Raw genomic sequence first — 17,554 nt, 5'->3', positions numbered from 1 at the left:
GAGCTTGGTCTGCACAGAACAGGTAGCAGCGAGGAAGGCCCTGAGCTGCCGCAGAGTGAAGCGGAGAGCTGTAGTATATGATGCCATGCACTTCTTTATAAAGTGTGAATTATACAAGATTAGAGTCTATTTTGAACTTTGGAATCAGTCTTAGTCATTCAAGCTAAAGGTGGAGCACAGGCCTCCTAACTTCCAGTCCATTTCACCTCCCACAAAATCAAAAGCCCATTATTATGTCTTTCACTTCTATATGGAGACATTTCTTCTCATTGGCATTTTTAACCCTAAACATTTTGGTTCCTGAATGCAGAATTTCTTCAAATATGTGTCTGTATCCAATCGGTGTATGTAAAATTTATATTAAGACATCAGGAGGCAACAGCTAAATTCACACAAAAAACTTAAAACATGAGGAAGACACTGCATCCCCAGTTCTTTGAAAAATTAAAAAATTAAGACAAAAAACTGAATTCTCTTTTTTTCCAACGGCTTTCCACATAGACTTTTAAGGTAGTGTTTTGTGGTTAATTGTTTATCAGGAGAACGGCACCTGTGTTGTGGTCTGTTTTTAAATAAACTTGCACCTGCAGGGACTTTTCATAGAACAGCTGTTTGGGATATTACATGTCAGCCATTTGAGCATTTTGCAGGGCCCTTTCCACTTACCACACTACCTTCTTGGCAGGTCTTAACTTACAGATGGGCTATTTCCAAACATTCATTTGAAAAACAACAGTTTAGATTTCATGATAATTTCTCTAGAGACACAATAGTAAACAAGGTTCCCAGGAAACCTCTCAAACAGTATCTCTTCTGACTCATTAACCCCAGTGGTGTGGTCCCTCACTGCTCTAAGGAAATTCTCGTCTATTTTCAGGGGAGGCCGCTACTCTAGTCAAATATATCGGCTTTCCTTTTCCTGTATGTGATTAGCTAATTCCTGTTTCAGAATCTTTTTTTGCTTGTCATTATCCTCACCACAAATATTTTTTCCTTCCTGCCAATCCTTGTCAAAATCGTTAAAACTAATTCTATTAAGGTTTTCCTGCTTACTATCCAACTCTGTTTACCACATTACTCTCTGTTTCATCATTGCTAATAAATTAATCATATACGTTTTTATATAATTTTATACCAGTTGGCATATTACTTTATGTTTTTATTCCTTTTCCTCATATGTGAATAAAATTATCTCTTATTCTAATGTTTCCTAGAGGCAAAGAGGGGTTCATAAAAAGCATTAGCAACTGGCACCAAAAAATAAAGGACATGGGGAAACACCAAAAGAGAACTATAAAGACTCAGGAAAATGGGAGATAAAATATAATTTTTCTTATTCTAACTCTTCTATTCTGATTTTTACATCATATGAAGTGTCATACTATCTGTTTTCCCTAATAACAAGGAAAAAGCATAAATCCATAGTGGGGAATACCCAGTCAAATATTTTCTAAATGTTTGATGCCTTCTTTCAAGAGAATCATAATAAGTATTTCGCATCTTCCTCAAATTCCAAATAACTTGCTTTAGCCCAAAATATGTGCAATTATGTCCCAACTAATTTTGCAACATTATAAACATATTGTATATTCTAATAATTAACAATACCTAAAACATAGTACTTTACATATAAACACTGTAAAGATATGTCTTAAGAGATGCATCTACTCCATCTACCATCCTGAACAAAGGGCAAAAGCCCTGAAATCGGACTATTTGGGTTCAAATGGAACCTTAGTAAGCTGTTTAACCTCTCTTTCCCTAAATTTCAACTATAAAATGAGCATAGAACACACTTCATAGGATTGATGAGAATAAATGTAAAGCACCTAAAACATAGCTATAACATATAATAAAAGGCTAATATGATGCAAATCGACTGAATGGCGGAACAACTGGTCGCTATGACGGACACTGACCACCAGGGGGCATATGCTCAACGCAGGAGCTGCCCCCATGTGGTAAGTGCACTCCCACAGGGGGAGTGAGGCTCAGCCAGAAGCCTGGCTCATGGCTGGCAAGCGCAGTGGCAGTGGCGGGAGCCTTTCCCACCTCCGCAGCAGCACTAATGCTGTCTAACAGTCAGACATCCCCCAAGGGCTCCTGGGCTGCGAGAGGGCACAGGCCGGGCTGAGGGACCCCCCAAGTGCACCAATTTCGTGCACCAGGTCGCTGGTAACATACAAACACCCAATTATTTTATCATCTATTATTATTATTATTTCGCGTTGAGAAAAGATGGCACCTTCTTTCAGACTAATGTAAATGCTAAGCTATTATGGTAGGCAGGAAAGTGGCCCATCAAAGATGTCCTTGTCTAATTCTCAGAACGGGTGAATATGTTACTTTACATGGCAAGAAGAATGTAGATGGAATTAGGTTGCTAATGAGCTGACCTTCAAATAAAGAGATTATCCTGAATTATCCATGTGGGTTCAATGTAATCCTAAGGGTCCTTATAAGAGAAAGAGGGAAGCAGAAGAGTCAGTGCAAGAGTGAGAGAGAGCTTTGAAGATTCTGCACTCTGGCTTTGAAAGTTGAAGGAAAAAGCCATAGCCATGGAATGCAAGCAGCATCAAGAAGCTTGAAAAGTCAAGGAAACAGAATCTCCCCACAGCCTCCAGAAAGAAAACAGCCATGCTGACACTTTGATGTTAGCCCATGTCAGACTTCTTACCTACAGAACTGTAAGAATAATACCTTTGTTTTGTTATAAGCCACTACTAAGTTGGTGGTAATTTATTATAGCACCAATAGGAAATTAATGTAGCTATCTTTTGGCTCATAATTTCCTTGTATATAAGTGGGGCAAGGAAATATTTTTATTTAAAAGAATTTGGGGGGGGAGGGGACTTGTGGGTGGACAGGGTGCCAGAGGAATGGGGCCTGGAACTCCAGGAGGATATGGCAGAGGGAGAGAAGTGTATAAAGGACCAAACAAAAAAACCCTGATTTTAGATATCTTGGCTTTCATTCCAGTTTGTTTTAATCTTTTCTTGTTTAGATATCAATCTTTTAAATTCTTGCATTTTAGTAAGAAAGCTACATTTTTATGGATGTCAGCAGTTTATTGACCTAATATTTGTAAATGGTCTGTTTGGGCAGGTAAAATTATGTAATGCAGTGTTTTGAAATGGGAATATTTTTCCTTTTTAGTTCCCTTTTTAAAAAACTGTATCATGTCCCTCAAGTTATGGCAGTGTACCTTGTGCCAGTGAATTTCCAAAGTGTACCATTATTTTTACTGTGAGCCATATAAATAGATAAAATAGTTATTTTAAAAAAGGAATTTTTCTTTAAGACACTGAAATAAAGTTTCCATTACAGGAAATATGGTTTTGTGGCCTGTAAGGCTACTGGGCCCTTAATTCAAATGGTCATTCATTCATTTATTCTTTCTTTCAACAATTATCTATTGGCATCTACTCTATGTGACAGGTATACAAGTGAATGAATAGGTATGACCTTTGATCAGATGGGTTTAAAGTCTATTGGGAAATGCTAACATACATTTACATGATGATAAATGTGCCATAGGAGCACAGTCGTTGCGGGGTAGGGGTATAGGCAGGGTCAAAGAAACTTCCCAGAGGAACTAATGTCTATGATAAGCCTGAAAGATGAGTAGAAGTCAGGCAAAAAAAGTGACAAATATGGTGTAGAAGAGAATATAAAATTGACAACTTAGAATTGAGAGGAAACATGACTATTCAAGGAAATGAATGTTCAATATCACAATATGAGTCCAGAGACCATATATTTTATATGTTTTAACATATCTACTCTTAATTAAGCACCTACTATGGTCCTGTGTACTGTGCAAAATTAAAATATTTTACAGGAATGTAAATTTGCCATTATTATATGATATGGTTGTAGAGTAGTGATTTTATATGGACAACTATAATTTTATACTTATTTATCATATATTTCAGTAAAAATTCTATATTTTACTTCCAAATCACTTCTAGGATTTTTGTGTCTTTAAATAAATACAGACCTTAGTTGCAAAAATAATCTACAACTTACTGGTTTCAGAGTAAGTGGTTTCTAACAGAAATGTGAGCAGATGGCAACAATACTTCATCTCTTCCATTTTCTTTCTTACACCTAAAAATAATCCTTCTTTCTTTTTTTGCACCCAAAAATAGTTCAAGGAATTTCTGTGATTACATTAAATTATCTAATAAGTTAATAAATATTACCACCAAGAATACATTTTCCAATGATTACTACTTCTCTGAGCTTTTAAAAAAAAAAAGCTAGTGCTTCAATAACTTCAGTCATCAAAACATAGTGTGTGACACTGGGATAAAAAGTAAATACATGAGTAACTATTAGCTTAAGTTCACAAAAGTCATATTAAATATTTCATCTTTTAAATTAAAAAAAAACTGTGCTGATTACTAGAGAAACACAAAAGACACTGCAATTCATTGTTAAAAGCTACTATTTTGATATGCCGACACTGACCTAGATTCTAGGATTTTTAAAAATGACTCCTTGGGTCCAGACTAATGGGGCTCATACACTTAGTGGAAGGAAAGCAGTACGTATAAATAAAGATAAGTATGAAACATGGAATTGCAAAAGAGGAAGTTCTTCACCCTGAGGAGGTCAGGAAAGGCTCTTAAGGTGACATTTAAAATTAGTCTTAACGGATGAATAAGAATTCTCTAAAAAGTATAAAGGAAACATGTGCAAAGGTAAGGAGGCAAGAAGGAGCACAGTCTGCATAAGATTCATGAGGAATCTTACAGATTTAATTATTTATATATTAACTATTGATTCAATGATAATTATAGCTTTGATAGTGAAGGTCTTCTGAAACACAGCTCACATAAAACTTTTTTCTTTAGTCAGCCCTCATTCTCTAGAATAAAGGCTTTAGCTCTTAGCCTAATGTATTATATATACAGAGTGGGGCAAAAGTAGGTTTACAGTTGTTCCTATGGAAAATAATAAAAATAACTAGTAATGATTCAAGAATAAACTCTGTGCTTCATGCACTCACACCTATAAACCTACTTTTGCCCCACCTTGTAAATATAACATATATGCATATGAAAAAATATATGCAATGCTATGCCCCACATGGTGGCAGTGAGAATGCAGCAAGATGTAACATTAATGATGTATGCAGGAGTCAGGTCATAAGGAATGTGAACTTGATCCTATAGATGTTGGGAAGCTTTTAAAGAACTTTAAGTTAGGGAGCTATATGGTCATTTTTTGTGTGCTTATTTGTTTTAGTTGAACAGTTATTCTCAGTTCCTGATACTTTCTCATTATTGGTCCATAGAAAGTTTGTTTCCTATTCCTTCTAACCTCCAAGCCTCATTCCAGTCTTTGCCCCTCCATAAGCAACTGTCCTTTCATATTTAAATATTTTTTATTTATTTTAGAGAGAGAGGAAGAGAGAGGGAGAAACAGAAACATCAATTGGCTACCTCCTGTACTCCCCCTACTGGGGATTGAACCCACAACCTGGGCATGTGCCCTGACCTAGAGACCTCTTGGTACATGGGACTACTCTCAACCAACTGAGTAACACGGGCCAGGGATGTCTTTTCATATTTAATGTACATTATTTTGTATATATATATATATATATATATATATATATATATATATATATATAATCTTAAAAACTGTTTAGTGTTGTACTGTGCAAGCATTTCTAATGTATGTGAATGGTATTGTATTACAATCCAGTATCTAATTTTTTACTCTTTTCCTTAAGCACATTGTTTTTAAGAATGATGATTCATGTTGCTATATGGATATGTAATCTACTATTTCCAATTACTGTGTACTTAAAATGGCCGTTTAATTTACCATCCAAATCATGCAAGTAAAGGGAGGTGCTATTAATAATTACACTGGAATAACAGGTTAAACAGGGCTGGACTAGGCAAACCAAGATATATAGTCACTCTATGCTCCTAAATTCCATGCTATTCATCCATGACATTTTATTGATCTGCTCTTCCAAAGATGGGCATCCAGGTTATCTCCAACTCCCTGCTACTAATAAGAGCTTTTCAAATAGCGTCATACGGGTCCCATATGGACCCGTGTGAGAATTTGTTTCTTAGCCAAAAATATGTCTGTAATATTTATAAACTTCTGATAAGTAATATTGAGAAGATGAGCACAGAGACAGAAAAGGAAATTGCAAAGTAATGTTTGAGGAATAAAAAGTGGTAGGCACTTCAGTTAGGATAAAGGGTATAGTTGGGGAGTAATAAAAGACATGGCTGGCTTCCCTCATTTCTGGAGTTGGGGCTGAGACCCTGCCACATCTCTTATGCTCTGCATCCATGGCTCTTTTGGACATTAAAGGTTGATTGATGAAAAAAAAAAAAAGATATGGCTGGCTTGAAAGTTTGCTTTGAGGCAAAACTGTGGGAGGGCCATGCATGTTGTGAACTTTATCTTGATAGTAACTGAGAGTCATTGAAAGATTTTGAACAAGGGTGTGGGAAGATGGAAATGGTATTCCAGAAAGATATATCTGATGATACTGAATCAAATGTAAAACAGAGACTAGAAATGAGAAGACATTGAGTAAATATTTGAAAGTCAGTATAATACAATAGTTAGCTAAGTACAGTATGGATTCTGAAGCCAGCTATCTGGATTCAAATTGAATTCTACCAGTTCCTAGACTTATGACCTCATTTAAGTTCCATATTCAGTTTCCTAGGTTAGAGATCATTATAGTACCTTCTCATAAAGTTGAATATGAAGAGCTTATAACAGTACTTAGCACATAATAACTGCTCTCATTATTAGCAATTATTATTATTGCTGCATTATGCCAGAAAGAAAATGAGATTTAGCTAATCTGGTGGTAGAATACCTTCAACAACCCAAACTCATGGGTGGAAGAAAGTATGCTAATATCACCTAGTGTGTCATTCACAAGCCCCTACCTTCCCCTAAAGGGCTTAGAAAAGGCAAAAGCATTTTCATTAAAAAACTATTGGGCCAAAACCGGTTTGGCTCAGTGGATAGAGCGTCGGCCTAATATAATAAAGATTTAGGTTGATGATAAATTATAGTTGCCACAAATATTAATGTCACATCCCCAGTAGGAGATGTGCAGGAGGCAGCTGATCTGTGTTTCTCTCTCATCAATGTTTCTAACTCTCTATCTCTCTCCCTTCCTCTCTGTAAAAAATCAATAAAATATATTAGAAAAAAAAAAAACTATTGGACTCTCATTATGTATAGCTTGCTAACTCCTGAGCCAGGCATCATAATATAATAAAGATTTAGGTTGATGATAAATTATAGTTGCCACAAATATTAATGTCAAATGTTATTTAATAACTGTTCTTTTTCTTAGGGGGCCCAGTGGTTTTCTTTTTAATTGGCATAAGTATATGATAAAATAAAGCTATTAGTGTCTTTTCAGCAATAAAAATTTTTAAGAAAAAAAATTCCTCACCAAAGTGGAATCTATATATATAAAAGCCTAAGCGACTGTTCGACAGCTTGACCGCTCAACTGGTTGACCGGTAGCTATGATGCACACTGACCACCAGAGGGCAGACGCTCAACACAGGAGTGCTCCCCCCCACCCCCAGCGGTCAGTGCGCTCCCACAGCAAGAGCACCACTCAGCTGACCAAGGGGGCCAGACACCAGGCTCATGGCTGGCGAGCGCAGCTGTCGTTAGGCCTGAGCCTCTCCCATGGACACTCCCCCTGTTCGCCCCTCCCCCATCTGGACCAGGACTGGATGGGGACTGACTGGGCACAAGCCCCACGGCTGCTTCTCAATCATGGGCACGCTGGTATCGCCCTAGGATGGGTGCACGCAGAGACCACAGCAGTGCGCAGCGAGCCTACTGAGCAGTGGTGGCAGCAGGCGCAGCCAGCCGGGATAAGTGGGAGTGGCCCGGCGCCCAGCCTGGGCTCCAGCTCCTCCCCAGCCACCTGCCACTTCTCACACTACTACATGCCTCGGGAGATATAGGGCTGCCGGTTTTGGCTGGTTTCGGCTGATCCCCACAGGCCAGGCCAAGGGACCCCACCAGTGCACAAATCTGTGCACCAGGCCTCTAGTATAATTATAAGATTAAGCTATGAAAGACCACTGTATGAGAGCCACTGGAATTAAAGAATTGACTTTAACTGTTCTTTTCTTTTCTTTTTTTTCCATTGATTTTTTACAGAGAGGAAGGGAGAGGGACAGAGAGTTAGAAACATCGATGAGAGAGAAACATCGATCAGCTGCCTCCTGCACACCCCCCACTGGGGATGTGCCCGCAACCAAGGTACATGCCCCTGACTGGAATCAAACCTGGGACCCTTCAGTCCGCAGGCCGACGCTCCATCCACTGAGCCAAACCGGTCAGGGCTTTAACTGTTCTTTATAAAAAAGATTTGAGAATGTTATACAAAACACTCTCTGAATATGCATTGATTTTTGCAACTCTATTCTAAAAAGGAAGTGGAATATGTAGTATAAACTAAATAATATTAGGGCAATGTGCTCATTCCCATTAAAAATATCCAAAATAGCCATAACCGGTTTGGCTCGGTGGATGGAGCGTCGGCCTGTGGACTGAAAGGTCCCAGGTTCGATTCCGGTCAAGGGCATGTACCTTGGTTGCAGGCACATCCCCACTGGGGGGTGTGCAGGAGGCAGCTGGTCGATGTTTCTCTCTCATTGATGTTTCTGACTCTCTATCCCTCTCCCTTCCTCTCTGTAAAAAATCAATAAAATATATTTAAAAAAAAATAAATAAATAAAAATATCCAAAATAGCCCCGGCCAGATGGGTCAATTGGTTGGAGTGGTATCCTGTGCACCAAAAGGTTGTGGATTCGATTCCTGGTCAGGGCACATATGCAGGATTTGGGGCACATATGGGAGGCAACCAAACAATGTTTTTCACATCAATGTTTCTCTCTCTCCCACTTCCTCTCTCTCTCAAATCAATCTTTAAAAAAGATTAGATATAGATATAAATATAGATATACCCAAAATATTTTTCTAACTTCTTTATAATAATATATGCACATTGGTCCAGAAGTATGACTATAAATTTTCAAATAATCTGCAAAAAAATAAACGGGAAAATTGGGATTTGTTTTATCTGCCTAAATAAAACTTAATGTTTAGGTATAATGAATATTCAGTACTGCATTTAAACCAAGGACATAATTACAGTTCCAGTTTAGATGACACATTTTGTAAGGAATATTTCTAGAATGACAATCCAAAAGCGATCTCTCACAGCACAGTGTTTACAACACACACTGCCTTGCATTTTAGTAATCTGAATGCATGTCTTCTTTTCTACCTGGTTATAAGCTACCTGAGGGAGGAGACTGTAACTAATTCAGCTTTGAATCTAGAGCATGTAGCGTTCTGCTAGTTAGTAAACAGTTAATATCTGTTGAATGACAAAAATCTATTCTGCTCTTGCCATCAAAACAGAAGATTTTTAATTCACATCTTTTTTTCATAAAATTGTATTTTCTAAAATCTTGTAAAGGTTTTCAAATGCATAAGTTACTTCAAAATATCACTTTTCTAAAAATGTGTATTACTTTTAACCTAATAACATACTTTCTGCAAAAAAACTGTGTCACTATTAATTTTAGCAACATATCAAAAATTCAGCTTCCAACGATTTCCTTTGAAAGTATCAAAGTACTAACTCTGAACCTAGCATATGTAATGTCTGAAAACTTAAAACCTGAATTATTCTAAGATTATCGGGTTGCCCTTTCAGACTTCTAGCCCTAGTAATACTTCTAAAGACAAGGTTGACTAATTCTTCCCTTATTACCACCCTTTTCCTCAAATACTTTAATCTATGCTCTTAGTTTTTTTCGTCCACCCAGCAAAATAAACCCGCTGGGGGAGGTCTGAAACTCATGCACATTGAAGAGGCCAAGGACTGGTAACAGCTGAGTGTGGAAGCCTGGTGGGGAGTCCTGTCCCTGGTTTCTGTGCCAGATTTGCTAATGTAATCTCCCTAAGTCTCTGTGCCACGTGTATAAAATAAAAGTACATAGTTGGAATTAATGATTCCTAAAATCCATTCCAGCTCAGGTTATCTCCCATAGGGCTGTTTGCAGCCTTATGCTTTATTCATTCACTCCATTTTATGTAGCACCTGAGGCAGACAGCTAATCAAATACTGTAATTTCGCACTAGTTGATTTGGCTCAGTGGATAGAGCATCGGTGGGCAGACTGGAGGGTCCTGGGTTTGATACCCGATTGCAGGCTGGATCCCTATCCCGGTTGGGGTGCACGCGGGAGGCAACCAATCGATGTGACATTCATGTTTCTGTGTGTCCCTCCCTCTCCCTTCCACTCTCTCTAAAAAATCAATGTGAAAATATCCTCGGGTGAGGGTTAATAACAACAAAATACTGTGATTTCAATATTTATTCATTAAACAAACCTTGATTGGACACTACTCTGTGCCAGACACTGCACGGGGCGCTTGCAATCGTGTTGTAGAGATCTACTGGGTGATGGAGCAGAACCGAGGAAAATGAAACTGAGGGAGTGAGCTCAAAGAGGTGCTGCTTAAGCATCTTCAATACAGCAGACATTTCCCAAGGTTGAGGGGTACTGAACCCTGATTAAGGAGGGAGGGTGGCATCTATAAAAAGGGCGACATAAAAGGCACGGTGAGTGCTCCCAGCAGCCGAAGGCGGGGGGACAGGACGAGTGCTCGCGGCACTCACTCCAGCTGTGATTTGGCATCTCTCGCATGGTTGACAAACGCCTGCCCCCCACGAGACCACAGGTTCCACGAGTGTGGGGTCAGCGAGACTTTGCCCACCGTTGTCCTCCCAGGGCCTAAGTGCTGAAGAAATAATAAAGGGGAAGCCACTGAGTCAAAATATCTCGTTTCCAAAGTACTGTATCCTGAAGAGGGGAAATCGCAGTGCCTTCTGCGGCCAACTCGAATTTCCCGCAAAGAGTCAAACCCTAGGGCGAGGCCCTGCCGTCCCGTCGTCGCCCCTTCGGGGCACAAATCCCCGCGGAGTCACCGAGCGGGGGAGGCGGCTAATGTGCGCCGGAAGCCCGGCCTGCGCCCTCACCGGGAACCCACGCCACGACTATCCAGTCGAGCGGCGCCGGCGGGCCTCGGGCTACGGTGCCCGGAAATGTACTTGCACATTTCGGAGAGAAACCTGATTAACTCCAGACTAATACACGCAGAAGATAAACAATTTCGGTAAGCCAGGGAACCCAGTACACCCGCACTCGGCTCCCCGCAGGAGACACCGGTACTTACGAGGCAGTACAACTCACTATTCTAGGCGTAGAGGCCGAGCGCCCTCTACTGGTCCGGGCGGCCTCGCCTCGCGGTCCCGTCACTAAACCCGCCCCTCCGCCCCGCCCCGCCCGGCCCCGCCCAAACTCGCGAGAGTAAGAACAGAAGTCTCCTTAAGGAGCTTTACGGAACTAAAGTTCCTACACCTATTGTTCCTACACGGAAAGATTTTAACACTCCTGTGGCATGAAAGAGCAGAGCGGAAAGGGAGGTGCTCTTAACGTGACGGGACCGAGCGGAAGTCCTGGTTCACACGCCACAGGAGAGCATCCTGGGAGCCGGAAGTAGGGAGGAGCTCCTACAGTCGACCTGGGCGCCGGCAAACTCGCGTGGTAGGAGAGCGCGTGGCAGTTTCCAGAGGAGTGTTGCCGGAGCGCCTGACTCGTGCGCGGAGGTCAGAGGTGGCGGTAGTTCGACCTCGGTGTACAACCTGAGACCGCGAGCTATGGTGGGGAGATCCCGGCGGCGCGGAGCGGCCAAGTGGGCAGCAGTGAGAGCCATGGCAGGTCGCGGCGCGGAGGACGAAAAGGAAGACGATTTAGAATTGCCACCCTCGCCAGGGGACTCCAGCTACTACCAGGATAAGGTAGATGATTTTCATGAGGCCCGGTCTCGAGCCGCCTTGGCTAAGGGTTGGAGCGAACTAGAGAGTGGGGACGAGGAGGAGGATGGCGATGAGGAGGAGGAGGTACTAGCCCTCGATATTGCCGATGAGGACGATGAAGATGGAGACAGCGCGGAGGATGAGGAGGATGACGATGATGATGGTGGGAGCTCAGTGCAGAGTGAAGCTGAGGCCTCTGCGGATCCCAGTTTGTCGTGGGGTCAGAGGAAAAAACTTTACTACGATACGGACTATGGTTCCAAGTCCCGAGGCCGGCGGAGTCAGCAAGAAGTAGAGGAGGAGGAAAGAGAGGAGGAGGAGGAGGCACAGCTCATCCAGAGGCGCCTAGCCCAAGCCTTGCAAGAGGATGATTTTGGGGTTAACTGGGTGGAGGCCTTTGCAAAACCTCAGGTCCCTCAGGTAGATGAGTCTGAGACACGGGTTGTGAAGGATTTGGCCAAAGTTTCAGTGAAAGAGAAGCTGAAGATGCTGAAGAAGGAATCACCAGAGCTCTTGGAGCTGATAGAAGACCTGAAAGTTAAGTTGACGGAGGTGAAAGATGAGCTGGAGCCATTGTTGCAGTTGGTGGAGCAAGGGATCATTCCACGTGGAAAAGGAAGCCAATACCTGAGGACCAAGTACAACCTCTATTTGAACTACTGCTCCAACATCAGTTTTTATTTGATCCTGAAAGCTAGGCGAGTCCCCGCACACGGACATCCTGTTATAGAAAGGCTTGTGACCTACCGAACTTTAATCAACAAGCTGTCAGTTGTGGATCAGAAGCTGTCCTCAGAGATTCGTCATCTACTCACACTTAAGGATGGTGCTGGAAAGAAAAAACTAACTCCAAAAGCAAAACCCACCAAGGCCAAACCAAAATCTGTTTCAGAGACTGCTGCCGCTGCCGCTGTTACAGATCTTTCTGATGATGCCAATTTTGATGAAGCTGCCCTGAAATACTATAAAGAAATGGAAGACAGGCAGAAGTTGAAGAGAAAGAAAGAAGAAAATAGTACCGAAGAACAGGATCTTGAAGATAAAAATGCAAAGAGAGCCATTACCTATCAGATTGCTAAAAACAGGGGACTTACACCAAGGAGAAAGAAGATTGATCGCAATCCCAGAGTGAAACACAGAGAGAAGTTCAGGAGAGCCAAAATTCGCAGAAGAGGCCAGGTTCGTGAAGTTCGCAGGGAAGAGCAACGTTATAGTGGCGAACTATCTGGAATTCGTGCAGGAGTTAAAAAGAGCATTAAGCTTAAGTAAAGTTTCGTTTTGTTTTTGCAAGTTTTACATCAATAAATTTAATTTTAACTAGTGAAGTGATTGTTTTAATATATAATTCCTAACCTTTTAAAATTCTTGTCAACAGGGAAATTCATTTGGGTTATTGCTCAATTTATTTGTCCTTTAATTTATGTTAAGGTCATACAAGAACTGTGGGAGCTATATGCAGATGCTTGGGAAAAGAGATGGTTTTGAAAAAAAGTTCTTCAGTATCCTGTCAAGAATTATCTAGGAAAATTTCACAGCTAGTAAGGGAGCAACAGTCAAACTATAATTTTTCACAATAAATTGAAGAGAATGCACCTTGGCAATCATTTGTAAAATAACCTATGAAATAGTTCTGACATTGTTTCATTTACCTAAATATAATTCTTGAGCAGGATACTTGTTAATAGGTTTATAATGTGAAGGGTTTTGTACATTTTGTGTGGTAAAAACAGGAGTAAAGAGGAACTTTGGTTAAAAGTAGAAAGAGATATTCCTTAATTACATTAATTGTGATATTTTCTAATAGTCCTTAATGTGGTAAATAAGGTAAAAATTCCATTTCCCCTTCTGTGCTGCTGACTTGCAGTGGTTGCTGTTTGTATATCCATTTGCTGAAAATTTGGTCTGATTACCACTAGGTAAGTGCCAACTTCAATTGGTAACAAAGTTACAGTTTTCTTTAGTTACTCTGGTGTTTACAGTAAGAGAGAGATTGAGATTGTGAACTTTTAGGATGATGCCAGGGAAGAAAAGGAGAGACTAGTAAAAAAAAGCACAAAAGATGCCTTAACTGTCGCTCTTTTCATTAAACATTGGGCTAGCTGCTAAAGATGCATAGTAGTTAATATTTACTAAATACTTGCCATGTACCAGATGTGTATCACCTCATTTAATCTTTGCAATAACTTTGTGAGGTAATACTGTTATATCAGAGATGAGGATCCTGAAATTCGTAAAGGTTAAGCTTCTAAAGGGCACATGCTTGGGATTTGGGCCCAAGCCAGCTTATTTTGAGCCTTCATTCTCTTAACCTCTGGCTTACTTCTGCTTCCTTAGAGTAGCACAGATGTCAAATTAGTTTATCTTTTGTTTTATAAATAAAAGAGGTAGGTTGAAAGTAAAATTAACACTTACTGGGTGCTAAGGTGCACTTTGTATTTATTTCCCTTTTCCTCACAACTACTCTTGTGTGGCAAATTCTATTATCCATATTATAAAAGTGAGGAAACTGACGAAGTAACTTTATCAAGGTCATATAGCTATTAAGTGGCAGAGCCCTATCCTGTTCTGATACCATATAAAAACTGCAGGGCCCTGGCTGGTTTGGCTTAGTGGATGGAGCATTGGCCTGTGGACTGAAGGGTTCTCGGTTCAATTCCTGTCAGGGGTGCATGCCTGGGTTGCGGGCTCAATCCCCAGTGGGGGGTGTGCAGGAGGCAGCCAATCGATGGTTCTCTCTCACCATTGATGTTTCTATCTCTCCCTCTCCCTTCTCTGAAAACAAACAAACAAACAAAAAACCTGCAGGTTTTGGAGTTAACTTACTAGGGTGGTTTTGAGTTAATTACTTGATCTCTGACTTTTCTTTATCTGTATAGTACAATTATTATATCTAACTTGATAAAGAGGTATAATAGTATTTAAGAGCTGTAAGATCATAGAAAATATATATTGGTTTCTGCCCCCGGATTTACCCTTGTAAATTCCTAAGTGATAAGAACATTCAAAAGCATCTTTTATTCTAATGAGGTGACTCTGGAGGGCTCCTGGGTGGTGGGGGACTGGTCACCAGAAACACCAAGCCATGATTAGAAGCTGGGAATTTTGAGCTCCATTCTCCATAAAGGGGAGAGGAGCTGGAAATGGAGTTAATTTTTTATTATACCTATGTGAAAAAGTCTTAAAAGCCCTTACTGGGAGGGTGATGCACCCCAGTTCCACCCTGGACAGAAGCTCCTGTGCTCAGGACCCTCCAGACCTCATCCTGTCTATCTCTTTATCTCACTGTTCATCTGTATCTCATATCCTTTTAATAAGTTGGTAGATGTAAATAAGTGATTCCATAAGTTCTGTGAGCAAACTAATTGAACCCTAGGAGGGAGTCCTGGGGACCTCTGATTTATAGCTGACTTGCCAGAAGCACAGGTGACAACCTGGCTGTCTTCAGGTAGATAGCTTCAGAATTAAGTTGTAAGACACCCAGCTATTGTCGCAGAGAATTGTTTAGTGGGGGGAAACCTCAATACACCTGGTGTCAGAAAGTGTGAGTCTAGCAGAAGTGTGAGAGTAAAGGAGACACACACAGGTGAAAAACAGTTTCCCAATTTTAGGGCAGACTGTAGACTACCCAGGTTCCTAATCCAGCTCCATCACTTATTTCTTATAACTTGCTCAAGTTTCTTGCTCTCTCTGTTCTTCAGTTGTTTTTTTCATCAAATTAGGGATGTTAGTAGTAGTACCTATTTTGTAGAGCTATTACGAGGATTAAGTCAATCTATGTAAAGCACTTAGAACAATGTCTTATATGGTAATCACCTACTAAGCATTGGCTCTTACTACAGGGTTGTGAGAATTCTAGCACAGAGGTGCTCAATGAATTGTAACTAATAGTATAATGGTTCCTATTCATTACAGGAATGTAGAGAATAAAATGTAGTCTATATAAAAATGCTTGAGAAATAAGTTTGGAAGAAAAGGGGAGTTTTGGGTGAGCACATGAAGGGATATAGAAAACTCTTGAACAGGGCAAAAAAACAAGGAAATGAAGTTAAAGGTTGAAAGTATTTGATGTTCTATGTCAAATCCCTGACATGTATAAGTTGCAGTGAGGAAAAAAAAAGTTTTAAAAGAAGAAAAACCTTCCATTTAGGAAAGTGGAAAAATTAAGCTTTGTTATATATTGCTCTGAATATATCAAGTATTCCTTTAGAGACCTCTCAACACTAATTTACTAATTAACATTAATAAATATTAACACATTCTGGAATAGCTAGGATGTTGATGGTGCTATCCTATTTTATAAACATAAAAAGTGGCCTTGTCTGATGTGAATTAATAGCAAAAGATGTAACAAATTGCTGGATTTAATATTTACATCATCCAAATTTTGAATTTACTTAGACATTTAAAGAGCACTGAGGGGGGTGGGTGGAGGTGGAAGAGGGCATAGAGGGGATAAACGGTGATGGAAAATAAAATAAATTTAAAAAATAATAAAGAGCACTGATGGGTACTGTCCTAACACATGAAAAATAAATTATTAACTACTCAGTGTTACAATTTTTCATAGACACTCACTTAATTCTGGAGAGTCTCATGGATAAGAGTTCCAATAATGTAGATTACTAGTATCAGGCATCAATACAAAGTAACAACCTATTTTATGTCAGCATATTAGGCTATGGATAGCTATTGAAAATATAAAATATTCAAAATTAAGTAGAAGAAAATTCCGAATTTCTTCTGACTAGCTTTAGGCTAGTCAGTTTCTCTAGGCCACAGTTTCTTGCCTCTCTTCTTAACTGTAAGGAGTTAAGTGAGCATCTCTTTAATTTTTGTGTAGAAATAAATTTAATTGCTTATCAGACCCATATAACTTCCTTAATGGTCAAAACTTTTGGTAAACTAGAATTTTTTGTGTGTGATCTTAAAGATAAAAGCTAGCTTAGATAACTTATTTAACTGTGTTCACTTATCTGACAAAATACTATCTCTGAGGAATGGCTTGAGTTGCTTATTTTTTCTTGCTGTTGTATGAAGTAAAAGAATTAAGTTAAAATATTAAAGTAATTACTTTAAAGTTAACATTATCAAATTAATTCATGAAAGGAAATTCAACATAATTTACATTTCAGGGATTACAGTGATGAACATGTACCACTGTCTAAATAGATGATCCAAAAAAAATCATGTAGGATTCAACTGCAGTTCCAAATCATTCAAACTGAATATTGCTTCAGGTAATAAATCAGAGTTTTTAAATGCTTTTAGTTATTGATTCTTTTATAAAATTTGTATTTTAAGATAGAAAAAATTTAAACACAGAAACAGTATAGAAAATTTAACATCACATGTGCTTTAAATTTCACCTAGGGCAGTGGTCGGCAAACTGCGGCTCGCGAGCCACATGCGGCTCTTTGGCCCCTTGAGTGTGGCTCTTCCACAAAATACCACGTGCGGCGGGCACGCACATACAAACTTCGTGGGCCCATGCGCATGAGTCGGGTATTTTTGTGGGACGAGCCACACTCAAGGGGGCTAAAAGAGCCGCATGGGGTTTGGGAGCCCCAATTTGCCCCCCCCCCCGCCCCGAGGGATATTTATAACCCTTTGAAAAAATTTTTTTTTTAAACCCTT

General features: G+C 39.9%; 2 protein-coding genes across 2 annotated transcripts in view; one reads left to right on the top strand and one right to left on the bottom strand.

The window, feature by feature from the left end:
* JCHAIN (joining chain of multimeric IgA and IgM) overlaps positions 1 to 10,821 on the bottom strand; it is a 35,041-nt gene extending 24,220 nt beyond the window's left edge. Inside the window, exon 1 of the mRNA XM_014460648.2 lies at positions 10,432 to 10,821. Coding sequence (XP_014316134.1) covers positions 10,432 to 10,585 — 154 coding nt within the window. The 5' untranslated portion in view covers positions 10,586 to 10,821. The remainder of the gene's footprint in view (positions 1 to 10,431) is intronic.
* Positions 10,822 to 11,483: 662 nt separating this feature from the next.
* On the top strand, positions 11,484 to 13,245 carry UTP3 (UTP3, small subunit processome component). Its single transcript, XM_006094412.3, has one exon. The coding sequence runs from the start codon at positions 11,762 to 11,764 to the stop codon at positions 13,187 to 13,189; it is 1,428 nt and encodes a 475-aa protein (XP_006094474.1). The 5' UTR covers positions 11,484 to 11,761; the 3' UTR covers positions 13,190 to 13,245.
* The last annotated feature ends 4,309 nt before the right edge of the window (positions 13,246 to 17,554 follow it).

This window comes from Myotis lucifugus, unplaced genomic scaffold (assembly GCF_000147115.1).
Source record: "Myotis lucifugus unplaced genomic scaffold, Myoluc2.0 scaffold_136, whole genome shotgun sequence".
In the NCBI taxonomy this organism is placed as follows: domain Eukaryota; kingdom Metazoa; phylum Chordata; class Mammalia; order Chiroptera; family Vespertilionidae; genus Myotis; species Myotis lucifugus.
The sequence above is the reverse complement of the archived record's forward strand: the minus strand, read 5'-3'. Positions and strand labels throughout refer to the sequence as shown.